The 14,363-nt window shown below is 46.4% G+C and overlaps 1 protein-coding gene across 1 annotated transcript; it reads left to right on the top strand.

Moving 5' to 3' along the window:
• The first annotated feature begins 1,257 nt into the window (after positions 1-1,257).
• Positions 1,258-8,398, top strand: LOC146172915 (atlastin-like). The gene is made up of 8 exons (XM_084583148.1): positions 1,258-1,708; positions 1,803-2,015; positions 2,085-2,303; positions 2,917-3,081; positions 3,134-3,190; positions 3,866-3,937; positions 3,996-4,130; positions 7,521-8,398. The coding sequence occupies exons 1-8, from the start codon at positions 1,388-1,390 to the stop codon at positions 8,007-8,009; spliced, it is 1,671 nt and encodes a 556-aa protein (XP_084439274.1). The 5' UTR covers positions 1,258-1,387; the 3' UTR covers positions 8,010-8,398.
• Positions 8,399-14,363: the final 5,965 nt, after the last annotated feature.

Here is a 14,363-nt window from a genome sequence, read left to right as displayed (position 1 = left end):
TATGAGAGACGCCGTAGTGGAGGGCTCCGGAAATTTCGACCACCTGGGGTTCTTTAACGTGCACTGACATCGCACAGCACACGGCGCCTTGCTTTTCGCCTCCATCGGAAAGCGGCCGCCGAGGCCGGGATTTGAACCCGCGTCATTGGGAACAGTGGTGGAGCGCCGTAACCACTGCGCAACCCCGGCGGGGCGTGTGTGTGTGTGTGTGTGTGTGTGTGTGTGTGTGTGTGTGTGTGTGTGTGTGTGTGTGTGTGTGTGTGTGTGTGTGTGTGTGTGTGTGTGTGTGTGTGTGTGTGTGTGTGTGTGTGTGTGTGTGTGTGTGTGTGTGTGTGTGTGTGTGTGTGTGTGTGTGTGTGTGTGTGTGTGTGTGTGTGTGTGTGTGTGTGTGTGTGTGTGTGTGTTGATCAATGTAAAATAAACATTTTATGTAAGCGACTAGAAAGTAGAAGCCTAACAACCACATACGCCATAGAAGGATTCGTAATTCGCTAGCAGGTAAAAAAGCACACCATATCTCGGGGCCACGACGACCAATCCCCTTCGTAATCCGTGTGTACAGAACACATGGAAAACGGAAACAACTTAGGAGAGGCCCTTGCTCTTCCCAATGCATTGGAGAAAGTGTGGCGTAAGTGACGTCAAAGTTAAGGGTTAGCCAAGTCGGGCCATTAGCAACGGCGACGCTGTGGCCATGAAAACTCGGGCCACTAGCAACAGCGTTGCTAAGGGCCCTAGGTACGTGAGCGTCGCGGAGAAAGAGAGGAGGAGGAGGAGGAGAGACGTTGCAGCGTCCGGTCGCGGTGTGGCCGCGCCGGCTTCAAAAAAATGACGTCAGGACCTCTCCTAAGTTCTTTCCTTCCTCCATGACGGAACACGAGAATCGGGAGAGAGCGCTCGTGCGGTTCACGCCAGCGTCGACAGCCTGCCTCGAGCATCATGCCTCCGCGGCGTCGGCATACCTTCGGCTCGTCGCATTCGCTGGCGGCTGAGCTGGCCCATGCAGTGATCGTTTTGTCTTTTTTCTTTCGGCGGAAGGGCGTGCAGTGGCGCCAAGTCAGCAGCGCAAGTCTATATGTGCTTTTGATCCTCACGCATCCGACAAAACATCACCGATGTTCGCACGGCGGGCATACTCTCTCTTCCCCTTCTCTTTTTCACCCTAGAAGCGGTGCTGCTGTTAGCGGCCCTCCACAAACCCTCCTTTCTATCCCCCCTTACTCTCTATCGCTCACCTTGCTCCATTCCGCTCCCACGCTCGCCCAGTGCTGGTTAGTACGTCTCCATCAACGTTTGCTGCAGTAGTAGAGTTGGTTGCCATATCCACCCTCTACATGCGCTCTACAAGTTGACAGGCACATCAAATTATTTTGTCTTGAGGGACGCGATGCCAGCTTTCGGCGACAGCGGAAAAGCGGTCCAGATTCTCCGCATCAATGAAGACCACAGTTTCGATCTCGATGACGCTCAATTAGAGGCTATTCTTCTCAATGACCGAGTAAAGGACAAGCCTGTAGTGGTGATCTCAGTGGCCGGTGCTTACCGCCAGGGAAAGTCCTTCATGCTCAGCTTCTTTCTGCGCTACCTGCGAAACAACTGCCGCAGTGATTGGCTTGACGATCAGAATGCCCCACTTGACGGCTTCGAATGGAAACACGGCAGCAAGCCGCACACAACTGGAATTCTGCTTTGGGATGAAGTCTTTCTAGTAAGTTGGGCACATTTTTCATGGATCTGGTTATATTATCAGGGAACGACATATTTTACATGGATGGGGTGAGACATAAATGTTATCTTCACAGATGACCACACCACAAGGTGAGGAGGTCGCTGTGTTGTTGATGGACACCCAAGGGTCTTTCGACTGTAACTCCACGGTCAAGGACTGCACAACCGTCTTCGCTTTGAGCATCATGGCGAGTTCAGTACAAGTTTACAATGTCTTGCGAAACATCCAAGAGGATCAACTCCAACACCTGCAGTTCTTCGCTGAATATGGAAAGTTGGCTCAAGAGGTATTCATAGATGCCCCTATTAAAGCAACGGGTTTAATTTTTCTTTGATAAAACTTTCTTTTGTTGCAGGGTGCGAGAAACGAACCATTCCAGAGGCTTGTGTTTCTTGTGCGGGACTGGGCGTTTCCGTACGAGGCTGACTATGGAGTAGAAGGTGGCTGCACTGTCCTGAAGGACCGCCTCGAGGTGGTAGACAAACAGCACGAAGATTTGCAGTCGCTGCGACGAGACATCTGTTCAAGTTTCTCGAAAGTCGAATGCTTTCTCATGCCCCGGCCTGGAGACAAGGTATTGTTTTGAAACTAAAAAGAAAAGAATTAGGAGCTATGCTCCGCGATTTTATACACTAATCCTATCTTTATTTTCTTTTTGGTTAATAATTTTCACTTATTTTATTCCTGGAAATCATTTGCTTAGCCGTTGCAATGTCGCAATTTATTACCTTTATTTTGCCACACCACGAAATCAAGGAAGCATCAGACCTGTTGTGCTGTAATTGGTGTTGCAAAATTGGTACCTTACCCGGGGCATCTTCAGCCGTTGGACGACTATAGTTTCGTTATAAACCAGCTCATTGCTGAGTTGATAGGCCGCTTCATTGCTTACTCCAGGGCCACAAGATCAACGAAAGAAAATTTACCACAATATCTTGATGGTTAAAAGCATATTGCAACGATTATTATTGCCAACTATCGGTTGGCGCCATAGGCAATTTTGCAAGCATCTGAATCTTGATTAGTTTGTAGACACAATTCGTTAACGTTCCATACTTCTATTTCTTTTTGAAATGGTCTTCTATTCCTTTTTGAAATGGTTACAAAGTGTTTTTGCCCTTTTTTGTTTTTTGTTCACAATGTGATTTTGACTATGACAGCACATAACCGTAATAATTGCGTCATAGGCGGAGATGAACCAGGCGTTCGATGGCCGTCTAGTGGATATTCACCCCAAGTTCCAGGAGAAGCTTCAGGAATTATTACCATGGCTCCTGGCTCCAGAAAACCTTGTGGTGAAGAAAGTCAACGGTGAAAAGATCACTTGCCACGAGCTATTGGACTATTTCAGGGTAAGCAGATTTTGAACTGTGGAACAGATGTTGCACCTGTTTATCTTTGCAGGCCTATGCTGAAGCTTTCCGTGGAGGACAGTTGCCAGAGCCGAAATCAATGCTGCAGGTAGGAACACGAGTTCTTTAACACACACACACACACACACACACACACACACACACACACACACACACACACACACACACACACACACACACACACACACACACACACACACACACACACACACACACACACACACACACACACACACACACACGCACACACGCACAAACACACACACACACACGCACACAAACAAACCGTTACTTCTTCAGAAAACTGGCCCTCTCGCCGCGATCACACGCACAAGTCGGCAAACCACGCTGTCAAACATCAACACTTACACTCAATCTTTATTTAGACAAGTAACGATTGGGATAGCCTACATTTAACCTGCGCACCGATAAATAACACAGAAAATTTCAAAAACGCGATCACTAACGTATTACTCTAGTGTCTACCCCTCATTTTATTTGCATTTAGGAGTTACGTGACTTGTCTGCTTGTTGTTCGATTTCATTCTTTGCGACCTACTGCACCTCACTGCTTGCGTTTGTTTGTTCTGTGATCTTTCTGTTTGTTTGATCCTGTTCTTTGCAGTCTAAATGTTATTTTGTCGGCTATTATCAATATTCACCCTTATTGTTTTAAATATTCGCACCTCCTCCTCTCTGAAATGTATATGTATATGTACCCTCAGGATAAAATGAATACAGGCATGTAAACCTTCCCTTCTAGGTGACAGCTGAAGCGAGCAACATGGCTGCCAAAAGAAAAGCAACTCGGCTTTACATGGAAAGCATGGAAAAGGTTAATTGCGAAACTGCACCTAACTATTTCTCCGAATAAAACGCATCGCTCCTTTCAGAGGCCCCATGGAAACCTGGAGAGACTCCTACAGGCTCATTTGGCTGCAATGGCACAAGCAAAAGAGTTGTTCAGGAAAACCCCTAAGATGAGCGGTGAAGCAGTCGTTCAGCGTCATCTAGAGGCTCTGGAAAAGGCAAGCTCTCTTCGTATTCCTCCATCATTGTTGCGCCATCGAAGCTTTAACGAGGCACAAGAGGAGTTGTAGGTTGTACATGTTCAGGAAAGATGTGAAGCTCCCGTAAAACTGCCGCAGCACAATCACAGACTTTGTTAGGGCACAAAGGAAAAACGCAGTACTGACTGTAGGCATCAGGCTGCTTTCATCGCATCTTGCGTAGTGCTCTCTAAAAGCAACTAGTTTCAATAAAGAACAGCAACGCCACCGTATACAACCAGCCGCCTCTTTAGTTACTGAGATTTTGGCAGTGCTCCGATAATTGAGCTTATTGAAAATTTGGCGCGAATACTAGGAACGAAGAAAGGAGCGACATTACTAATGCGAGAAAGCGCGCACCAGCAAAAGGAATCCCATCAATCCTCTCCGCTAGAAAGGTAGAAAGTTTATGAGCTTCGAACATATCGGCGGTGAAAATGATGCTCCTCCTCTCCCCCTTCAACTCTTCGCACACCGACTTTCAAGAATAAGGAAGAAGAAAACAAGTCGCGACGATGCTCCACCACGTCCCGTCCCGTCCCTTCCCGCCCGCCCGCCCGCCCGCCCGCTCGCGTATCTTGTGAGGTCCAATTAAGGGGCACGCTCAGTACGCCCTAATTGGGGCGGTTTTGCGCGTTAGGATGTGTCGCCCAAATCGGTTGCGAGCGGTCGCCAGGGGCAATTTAAATATATATATATATATATATATATATATAGAGAGAGAGAGAGAGAGAGAGAGAGAGCACCGGACGCGATATTCGGAGGTCGTGGGTTCGGATCCCACCATCGGCACGTTGTTTTTTCTTCTACTTTGTGTTTAATTATCTTTCCCCTGAACAGATTACATTACTAATTTATGTGATTATCGAAGTAAAAATTAAAAAAAAATAAGACAAAATACAATCCCCAATGCTTTCCTTGGCCTCGGCGACTGTTGGCTTCTTTCCTTCATATATATATATATATTATTTGTAAATACTTGTCTCCACGCAAAACTTTTAAATTTAGCTCGATTGCTCACAAGGACAATCTCTATGGGTTTCTTTCATTAGAATATTAGTGCAAGTAGCATTTCAGTGTTCTTCAATTAAAATCACCAGGATTAGCGCTTTTGCCCATAACATCGAGCGTAGTGTGATACTGTTGAATGGTAGTTCGTTATCAAGGGTATCCACGGTCCAACGAGTGTTTCCAATCTAAAAACCTCCTGTTGTCAGAGCATATTTGTTGCACTCCGCTTATGCTCAGTGTATCTACCAGACAATCTTTTTCTTTGTGTTCTTTTTAAGTGAACGCCTTTAACGCTCATACTCAAAGGCTCGAAGAAGACGACGACGACGTGAGAGGCAGTAGCAGGCGACTGACATGGCCGAGCACTAACTGCCCGGCTTCCTGACATTATGTTTAGCAGGAGCTGCCAACGCGGGCCTCTCCTTTCATATTGGAGGGTGATATCCCAATCAGCCTGCCAAAACACTTGCATTCACATTATCCTTAGGCTACGCAGTCGCGTTTATACGGCTTGGTTAAAGCGGGGCTTTATATGTTGCCTGGCACTCGTACCTTACGCTATCGCGTCATCGCGAAGTTGAGAGTGAAAACATAGAAAAAGAGGTGCCGTAGTGGAGGGCTTCGGACCACAGCGCGATAGAGGCTTTCGCCTCATCGCAGTTTAGTGATTCAAAGTGCCTCTGAATTTTTTTTTTATCGCGAAAGCAATACTACTTTCACTTTCAAGCATTTGCGATGCGACGGCGGTGCACATGAAATGACCTTTCGCATGATCTCTGTGTGACGTCACGCCTCAAAGCTGGGCGGCCAACTCGCGCCGTCGGTGAGAGACGGCGGTGCGCATGAACGGTGGCCTAACTCCCGCTCTCTCCGCCAGGAGCGCCACAGGTGTTATGACGTCACGCCTCTAAGTTGGGCGACCAACTCGCGCTGTATGTCTGTTACCAGTATGCGCTGCCCGTTACGCTAACGCATGCGGCAAAAAAGAAGTTCTTGTTAATTTAAAAAATTAACGGATCCTAAAAGCTGCTGTGGGGAAGATGAAGGGGACGCTCTAGACTTCAGTTTTAGCGCATTTAAGTCGGGTATGATGATTTTCAACGGCTCAACTGATCAGGGTCTTAAAATATAAGGCCATGAAATACCCAGAATAACAGAATATAAATATCTCGGGGTATGGGTAAATGAAGGATTGGCATACAATGGAAAGCATGAGCAATCACTTAAGGCCAAAGGGCGAAGAAATTCTGGGATAATGAAGCATAGGGCATTGTGGGGATACAACAGGTTTTGAGGGGTATTTGGAAAGAATTATGGGGCCCGGGCTTACTTTCGGAAATGTAGTTTTGTGCCTAAAATCAGAGGTACAGTCGACTTTAGAAATAAATCAGAGATCCGTTGGACGATTAGCACTAGGTGCCCACGGCAAAACTACAAATGAGGCGGTACAAGGAGATATGGGCTGGACATCTTTCGAAGTACGGGAAGCTCAGAGTAAAATATTATATGAGGAACGCCTGAGGAAATTAGACAGTAACAGATGGGCAGCTAAAGTATTTAAATACCTGTACTTAAAAAGCGTTGACTCACAATGGAGGAAAAGAACTAGGAAACTAACTAGTAAGTATGCTAGTCACAAGGACGGATAAATGAAGAGCATTAAGCAACAGGTGAAAAACGCAGAAGGTAAAAATTGGATAAATTCGATGGAAAAGAAACAGAGTGTGGAATTATATCGAAATTGGAAAATGCAGACCCGGAAAGATTTCTTTGATAACTCAGGAGGTAGTGCCCTACTTTTTGAAGCTAGATCAGGGTGCCTTAGAACACGTAGCTACAAAAAGAAATTTAACAATGGAGATGACGCATGTGCTGTATGTGGTAACTCCAGTGAAACAATTGACCATATTATACTCGAATGTAATGGTATCCATCCGGAAGTTGATGCAGGCGCAATCACTGTTCCTGAAGCTCTGGGGTTTAGAGATACCAGTGGCGGGGTGAATAAACCGGCGGTGAACACTAGCAAAAAAACGACTGGAAGATTGGTGGTTTAAAAGCAGAGAAGTGACATAATGTTAGTAATGTAGAAACAAAAATTTAATAGATAGAATGATGGTTTAGTTAACCAGTCTAAATAAATAATTAAGACATAGGGAGAAAAATGAGCATGATAGCTACTGCTACCAGCCCGTTTCAAAGGGGACGCTCCTATATTCCATCCATCCATCCGGCAGCGCCCATGATAAAACTATAAAACGGTGTGTACAAAGTAGCCCAAATGGCTGCATTACGAGACTTCCACGTCGAAGGGGATAGATCCAAATAACTCTTTTTTTTTTTTTTTTTTTGTTGCAGGAACTTCAAGCCCATTTCGCTCGCCTCTACAAGGACGAAGAGCTCTTTATCCAGAGAGAGAGGGCAAACGAGGAGAAGCGGGAACGAGAAAGAGAAGAGGAGAGAAAGAGGGAAGCGCAGAGAAACATGGAGAGAGCGATTGAGAGAGAAAGAGAGAAGCAACGAAATATGGAGAGAGAATATGAAAGAAGGAGAGAAGCACAATGGGCAATGGAGAGAGAGATAGAGAGAAAAAGACAGGAGCAATGGGATAGGGAGAGAGCCGATGAAAGAAGGAGGGAGAATGACAGAAGGGCTGAGAAAGAAAAAGAGGAGAAGCAGATAAAGGAAAGAGAACAAGTAGCGCAAAGGCAGATCGACGAGCTGAAGGACAGGCTTTCGAAGATGGAGAGTGAGAAAGCCAAACAAGAACGAATGCGTTTGGCCTTAACTGCTTTACTGCCCTCTCCTTCAGGTCCTAGCACGCCTAAGCGTAGACGATCCGAATAATTCCTTCGCCGATATACCTGCAAAACCAGAGTAAAATGAAGACAAGCGAAATCAGAGTGGAGGATGAGGTAGGATTTGGGGAGTTAAATGATTTAATTGAGATCCCCCAAATGCTCACAGTTCTGGGCGAACTCGGCTGAAAATAAGGTGCTGTTACGTACGATATAGTTTATTCGGTTGCATGCTTTCGTCTTTGCCTGTTGTATGCATTTAATTCAAAGGTAAACCTTCAACTTGTTATAACGTAATATTAAACCAATATGATAGCCTGAATAAGAGACTTCTCTCTCAATGCGAGATACTTGCTCAGTTGACCTATCTATGGCATCAAGTAGTTAATGCATTATCGTGTTATTTTCCCAATTTTTCTAATAAATATGTTCTGAACAAAATGACATGTGTAGGTTGTTTCAGTGTTTTACGTGATGCAGCTTGCGATTTCTCTGGTATAAACACTCTTACATTTTTTCCCCTTTCGTAGAAGAATGTAGGAAGCTAGTTTAAATGAAAAATGAACCACCGAGAAAAGAATTTGTTGTTCCTAAGCAGAGCATTTCGAAAAATGTGAAAAAAAAAAATATTTTCTAATTAAAGCACACTTCATTTGTATGGCTACAGCTGCATCACAATATGTTTGCTGTGACAAATCCCTGCACTAAATTGCCATTAATATTTTGCTGTTAGCGACGCACTGAACAGCAGCGAAATAACACTGCGAATGATGTCATACCTCATCTTTAAAGAGAAAAAATTAGTTGTGATTTAGCTCTGGTTCATCATCATCATCAGCCTGACTATACCCACTGCAGTGCTCTCGCTCACTTTAGCAGTGCGAAGGCTTCTCCCATATTTCTCCAATTAACCCGGTTCTGTGCTAGCTGCATCCACTTGACCCCAGCGAACTTCTTAACCTCATTCGCCCCCATAACTTTCTGCCGCCCCCTGCTACATTTTCCTTCCCTTGGCATCCAGTTTGTTGCCCTAGGCGATCATCGGTTATCCTCTGTTCGCACTACATGTCCTGCCCATGCCCATTTCTTCTTGATTTCCGCTAGAATGTCAGTAACTTGTTTTATTTCTCTGACCCACTCTGCACGCTTCCTATCTCTTAATGTTACCCCTACCATTTTTGTTCCATAGCCCTCTTGGTTGTCCTCAACTTACGTACAACCCTCTTGGTTAGCTTCCACGTTTTAGCCCCATAGGTGAGTACAGGAAAGATGCAACTGTTGTATACTTTCCTCTTGAGCGATACCGGTAAGCTGCTAGTCATACTCTGCGAGTGCTTGCCAAATGCGCTCCATCCCAATCTTATTCTTCTCGTTATTTCCTTTTCATGGTCCGGATCTGCGGTTACTACCTGTCCTAAGTAGACATATTCGCCTACTACTTCCAGTGCTTCGCTTTCTAACGTAAACTGCTGTTCCTTCCCGAGGCTGTTGAACAGTACCTTAGTCTTCTGCATATTGATTTTCAAGCCTACCTTTCTTCTATTCCTGTCTAGGTCACCAATCAATATTTGCAGTTCATCTCCTGAGTGACTTAATTAGCAAGGCAATGTCATCAGCAAATAGCAGATTATTGGGGTATTCTCCATCTACCCTTATCCCTAACTGCTCCCACTCCAGTCTCTGAATACTTCCTCTAAGCAAGCTGTGAATCGTACTGGGGAGATCGTGTCTCCTTGCCAACACCTTTCTTCATGGAAATTTTGTTACTTTCTTTATGCAGAACTATGGTTGCTGTGCAGCCACTATATATATATATATCTTCCAGCACTTTCACGTACGGCTCATCTACCCCCTGATTTCGCAATGCCTGCATCACCGCCGAGGTTTCAACTGAGTCAAATGCTTTTTCGTAATAAATGAATGCTATATGCTGTCGCATTGGGAGTGACCAAAACAATCCACTTTATGAACAGAAATGAGCGGAAAGTAAGTACTTTAATGAATATTTCTCAAATCGCCGCACCTAGCGGGCTCCTGTGAAAGCTTTGACTAAACAGGATATCACGTCACATTTACGCGCCTTATAGTGCTCTATACCCGCCTCCCTCATGTCTCCCAAGCCACCCCCACGCGAGCGGTTGCATCTGTTCATTTTTTCCTTTTGCCCCCGTGGCACTCACAAAGCGCACGGACGGAGGTCTTTCTTTCTTTCTTTCTTTCTTTCTTTTTTTTTTTTTTTTTTTTGCTGCTCTTGTTCCTGCGCACAATTCATCGTTCCCTCCCAGCGCGCAAAGAATTCCTAGAATTTCTTCTGAGAATACTCGTCCATATTTCTCTTGCAATTGTTTAATCACGTTGTGGCTCGGCGTCTGGTGTATGCCGCATGTCGCCACCCTTAATGGGGAAAACCAGTTCCTCCCTAGAAGGCTTGATCCCAAGCCCTTCAGAACAAGCAGAGGTAGCATATGGGTCTGGCCGTTATGATTGACCAGCACGTTGGCAGAGCCCGATAGTGGCAGGTTCTATCCTGACCACGTCCGCAGGTGCGTGTCGTCTTGTTAGAAGGGTGGTGCATCTGATGGCCGCAAAGTTTGGAATGTGTCCTGACTGACCAGAGTACACGCTGCGCCAGAGTCCACTTCGAACTTAATCAGTTTGTGATGTACTGCAACTTCGGTAAAAATCTTTGGTCGCGTGCCGAGATACACGGTGTTAAGACCATACAACACTGATGATGCTGCTGATGTTGCTCGATGGACGTCAGATGGCGGCCTAATCTCTGAGGTGTCGACACTATGGTTATGCTGAGAAGCGCTTTATCTTGACAAGCTTCCGCCTTGTAAAGCACGCTTTCTCAATATGCCCTCGCTTTTTGTGGCAAAAATTACATGTGGCTGACTGAAATAGGCATCCCTGGACATTATGTTGGCCGTCCCACCACACCACCAGCAGCGTTATGCATTTTTTGACCGATTTCGCAACAACAGGAGGTTTGCGTACTTGGTTGCTTGTTTAGTGTACCGGCTTGGTGTTCCAGCGCATCTCTCTTCTGGTGACCGGGGCTCTCCGCTCGTACTGCGATGTCGTAAGCTTTTTCGAACGTGAGATCCCTCTCAGTGAACAGGCGTTGCTGTAGCGACTCGTCACTCAGTCCGCACAGAAATCTGTCACGTAACATGGCATCCGAAGGAAGCATGGTGGTTTTAGCAGATGCGGCGTCTTCATGCGCCTGCCCGGTAGCGGTCCTGGCTGTGGTCAGCGTCTCAAAATTGCAGTCATGCTGCAAGCTTCTTGAGCGCTGCTACGTAGGCGCTCACTGTTTTGCCTTCCAGTGGATCCCGTCGCTGGAAGTGGGCTCGGCTGTAAACCTCTGGTGGCCTCGGATCATAGTGTTTTTGCAGTGCTGCAACGATGTCATCGCAAGGCATTTCCGCTGGTGTTCTTGGCTGAATAAAGACGCAGACAGTGTCGTAGGTCTGCACCCCGCACAGCAATAGCAAGTTGGCCCTCTTCAAGGCTGTGTCTGTGATGTTGGTAGCTTCAAAGTAGAACTGGAGGCGTCCAACCCACGAATGCATGTGCCATTCGTGGGTTGGACTCCTCCAGTTCCATGCCTTGCGATGACATCGTTGCAACACCGCAACACTGCAATTCTCAACTCAACCCTCTACCTTCACATGCGCAAACATGACGAGGACCAACTCGAGGTCATACATCGCAAAGTTATCAAACGGGCTCTTGACCTCCCCACTGCCACATTCAACCAGCGTTTGTCGGACCTTGGGATGGTCAACACCTATCAGGAACTTCGAAAGGCCGATCTTTTCAGCCAATACATGCGCTTATCACAAACGCCATCCGATCGCCGCATTCTTGACCGACTACACATCCAATGCACCACCACCTTTGAAGAACGCGGGTACGAGCGCCAGAACCCTGGAGACGCGCCCTCAGGGTCAGACCCATTCCCCGCATCATGTCACACTCTGATCATAATGGCCGTCGGCAGGCGTGTGCGGAAGCACTGGAGCGGCATTATGGTAGACAACATGTATACTACGTGGACATTGCCGGTCCCTACCGTGAGAGGTGGTTCACCGCGGCAATGTTCCACAACACCAACACAGTGGTAGGGTTCCAGGCCCACAACACAACATACGCGGAGGAAATCGCGATTGCGCTCGCCCTCTCCCTCCTACAAGTAAAACACATCATTACAGACTCCAAGGGGGCCTGTCGGAATTATGAGCTGGGTTGGATATCTCCAAAATTGCTGTCGATCCAGCGACCCTCAAAATTGTAATCTCATCTGGGCTGCCGGCCATCAGGAACTCCTGGGCAATGAGTAAGCCAATCAGGCGGCCCGCGCGCTCTCTCCCCGGGCACTCAAACTTGCTCGGGAAGTGTACTCCGAGCCCACGCAATGTCATATTACATTCAGAGAAATTACCGCATATTATAAGAACAGCCACCGCCGCTTTCCGGAAACTTGTAAAGGTATCCGGAGAACGGACGAAAGGCTCCTGCTTGTTTCCATCAGAAATTGTGGCCAATTAGCTCTCGCTCAAAGGACCCCTTCCTCCCCGCCACCGGCGCGCACGGTCGGATCTTTTACAGCAATGACATAATATATGTTAAACTATGACGCAGGGTTTTAAGGTCACGAAACTTGATGATATAATACTGAAGGCAAATGACACAATGACTTGAAAAACGCTTGTCTTAATTGTGACTAGATGATGTCATACAAAAGTCAGGTGACAATATGATTTCCAGTGATCACGAGACGCGGAAGTTGTCCATAAAGGCTCTAATTTTTAACCTACACCACAATGTTACACACAAAAAGCAACGAGTTTCGCTACTCTGGTGCAGCCGGTTTAGGTTAAAAAAAAGACATGTCTACAAAAAGTGGTCCTAGTTACGCGATCTCAAGTCAGCTGAGAGAATTGCACCTATAAAAATGAAGCCACCGCGTTGAAATGCAAGAGCTTAAGCTGTTAAGCTGTATATGTGTCTACGACCAGTTTTTCGCCAGATACGCACCTCCCTGTACAAGCGATGGATGGGGTGGATGGAATATAGGAGCGTCCCCTTTGAAACGGGGTGGTAGCAGTAGCTATAATGCTCATTTTTCTCCATATATCTTAATTATTGATTTAGAATGGTTAACTAAACCATCATTCTATTTATTAAATTTTGCTCCTACATTACTAACATTATGTCACTTCTCTGCTTTTAAGCCACCAATCTTCCAGCCGTTTTTTGCTAGTTTCCACCGCCGGTTTATTCACCCGGCCATTTTGATCATCGTGGGCCCCCAAGCGGCGATTGTGCGTCTCTCCCATCAAAATGAGAGCAGTTTTAGAATTGAAATTTCACGCGTACGAACACAAATTTGGGCGCACCACCGATACGCGTTCAATTGAAAAGCGGTTTCCCACTGAATGGTAGGCACGCTTGAATTTCACTTCTAGGTTCCAAATTTGGGCATCAACATGTTGAGTCAATTCGTTTTGTACACCTTTTTGTAGCCGCGTTTCGATGGAGGCGAAACGCAAATTCGTCAGTGTGCTGTGCGATTTCAATTCCGGAGCCGTCCACTACGGCGCCTTTTTTCTTTGACTCCCACCAAGGAGTGTAACAGACACATGCGCCTTTCCTTTCTTCTAAACCAATTATCAATATATCGTCACATGTGATGCCGCGGTGGTGTAGTCGACCGGTCAGCGGTCCGCGGGCTGCGCATCACGTGTTCAGACGTCACTACTGTGCGAGGCGCGCCGTCGGCACGCGGAATAACCCTGCGGACGCGGCCTGTGGAAAGAAATCAGTGTACATAGTGAAACATTGATTTCGCATTAATCAAATAACAGGTAACAGGTAGGTTGTCACTGCAAATGGACCTCACAGCACATATAGCTGCACTTCCGCTTTCATCCTGTGTCAGCGTTAATTACTTTTTGGAGTTTCTGCAAAATGCCTCATTGCATGGCGCAAATTAAAAAGGAACTAATTTTACGTTAGGAACTAGCGACAACAGGAAAATAGAGGCGGCCATGCACGTGGCAAGAAGGTAGGTTGCCACTGCAAATGGACCTCACATAGCCACATTTCCGCTTTCATCCTGTGTCAGTGTTATAATGAACTAAAACATTATCCATTCTAGCTCACTATAGCGTTAATTTACTACACTTTTTGGAGTTTCTGCAAAATGCCTCGTTGCATGCCTTTTCCTTGAAAGGCGCCACGTGAAAGGCGCCGCACGGATGCCGGTATTGAACATCCGGCTAGGGTCGACTTCGTATATGCATGACTCGCCTGGTGACGTCATGACCAGATGTGATGTAAATATGATGTCGTCACATCCGGTCATGATGTCACAGCCAATGGAGTCATTGCC

The sequence above is a fragment of the Amblyomma maculatum genome, chromosome 11 (assembly GCF_055883805.1).
Source record: "Amblyomma maculatum isolate TAMU_Amacu chromosome 11, ASM5588380v1, whole genome shotgun sequence".
Lineage (NCBI taxonomy): Eukaryota > Metazoa > Arthropoda > Arachnida > Ixodida > Ixodidae > Amblyomma > Amblyomma maculatum.
Note: the sequence above shows the minus strand (reverse complement) of the source record. Positions and strands in the feature narration are given on the sequence as shown.

Excerpts from the sequence above, each read along its gene's own strand:
- LOC146172915 (XM_084583148.1), top strand. The coding sequence starts at position 1,388 with ATGCCAGCTTTCGGCGACAGCGGAAAAGCGGTCCAGATTCTCCGCATC. Across the intron at positions 2,016-2,084 it reads ATGGAAAGTTGGCTCAAGAG|GGTGCGAGAAACGAACCATT; the intron begins GTATTCATAGAT and ends CTTTTGTTGCAG. Across the intron at positions 3,082-3,133 it reads AGCTATTGGACTATTTCAGG|GCCTATGCTGAAGCTTTCCG; the intron begins GTAAGCAGATTT and ends TTATCTTTGCAG.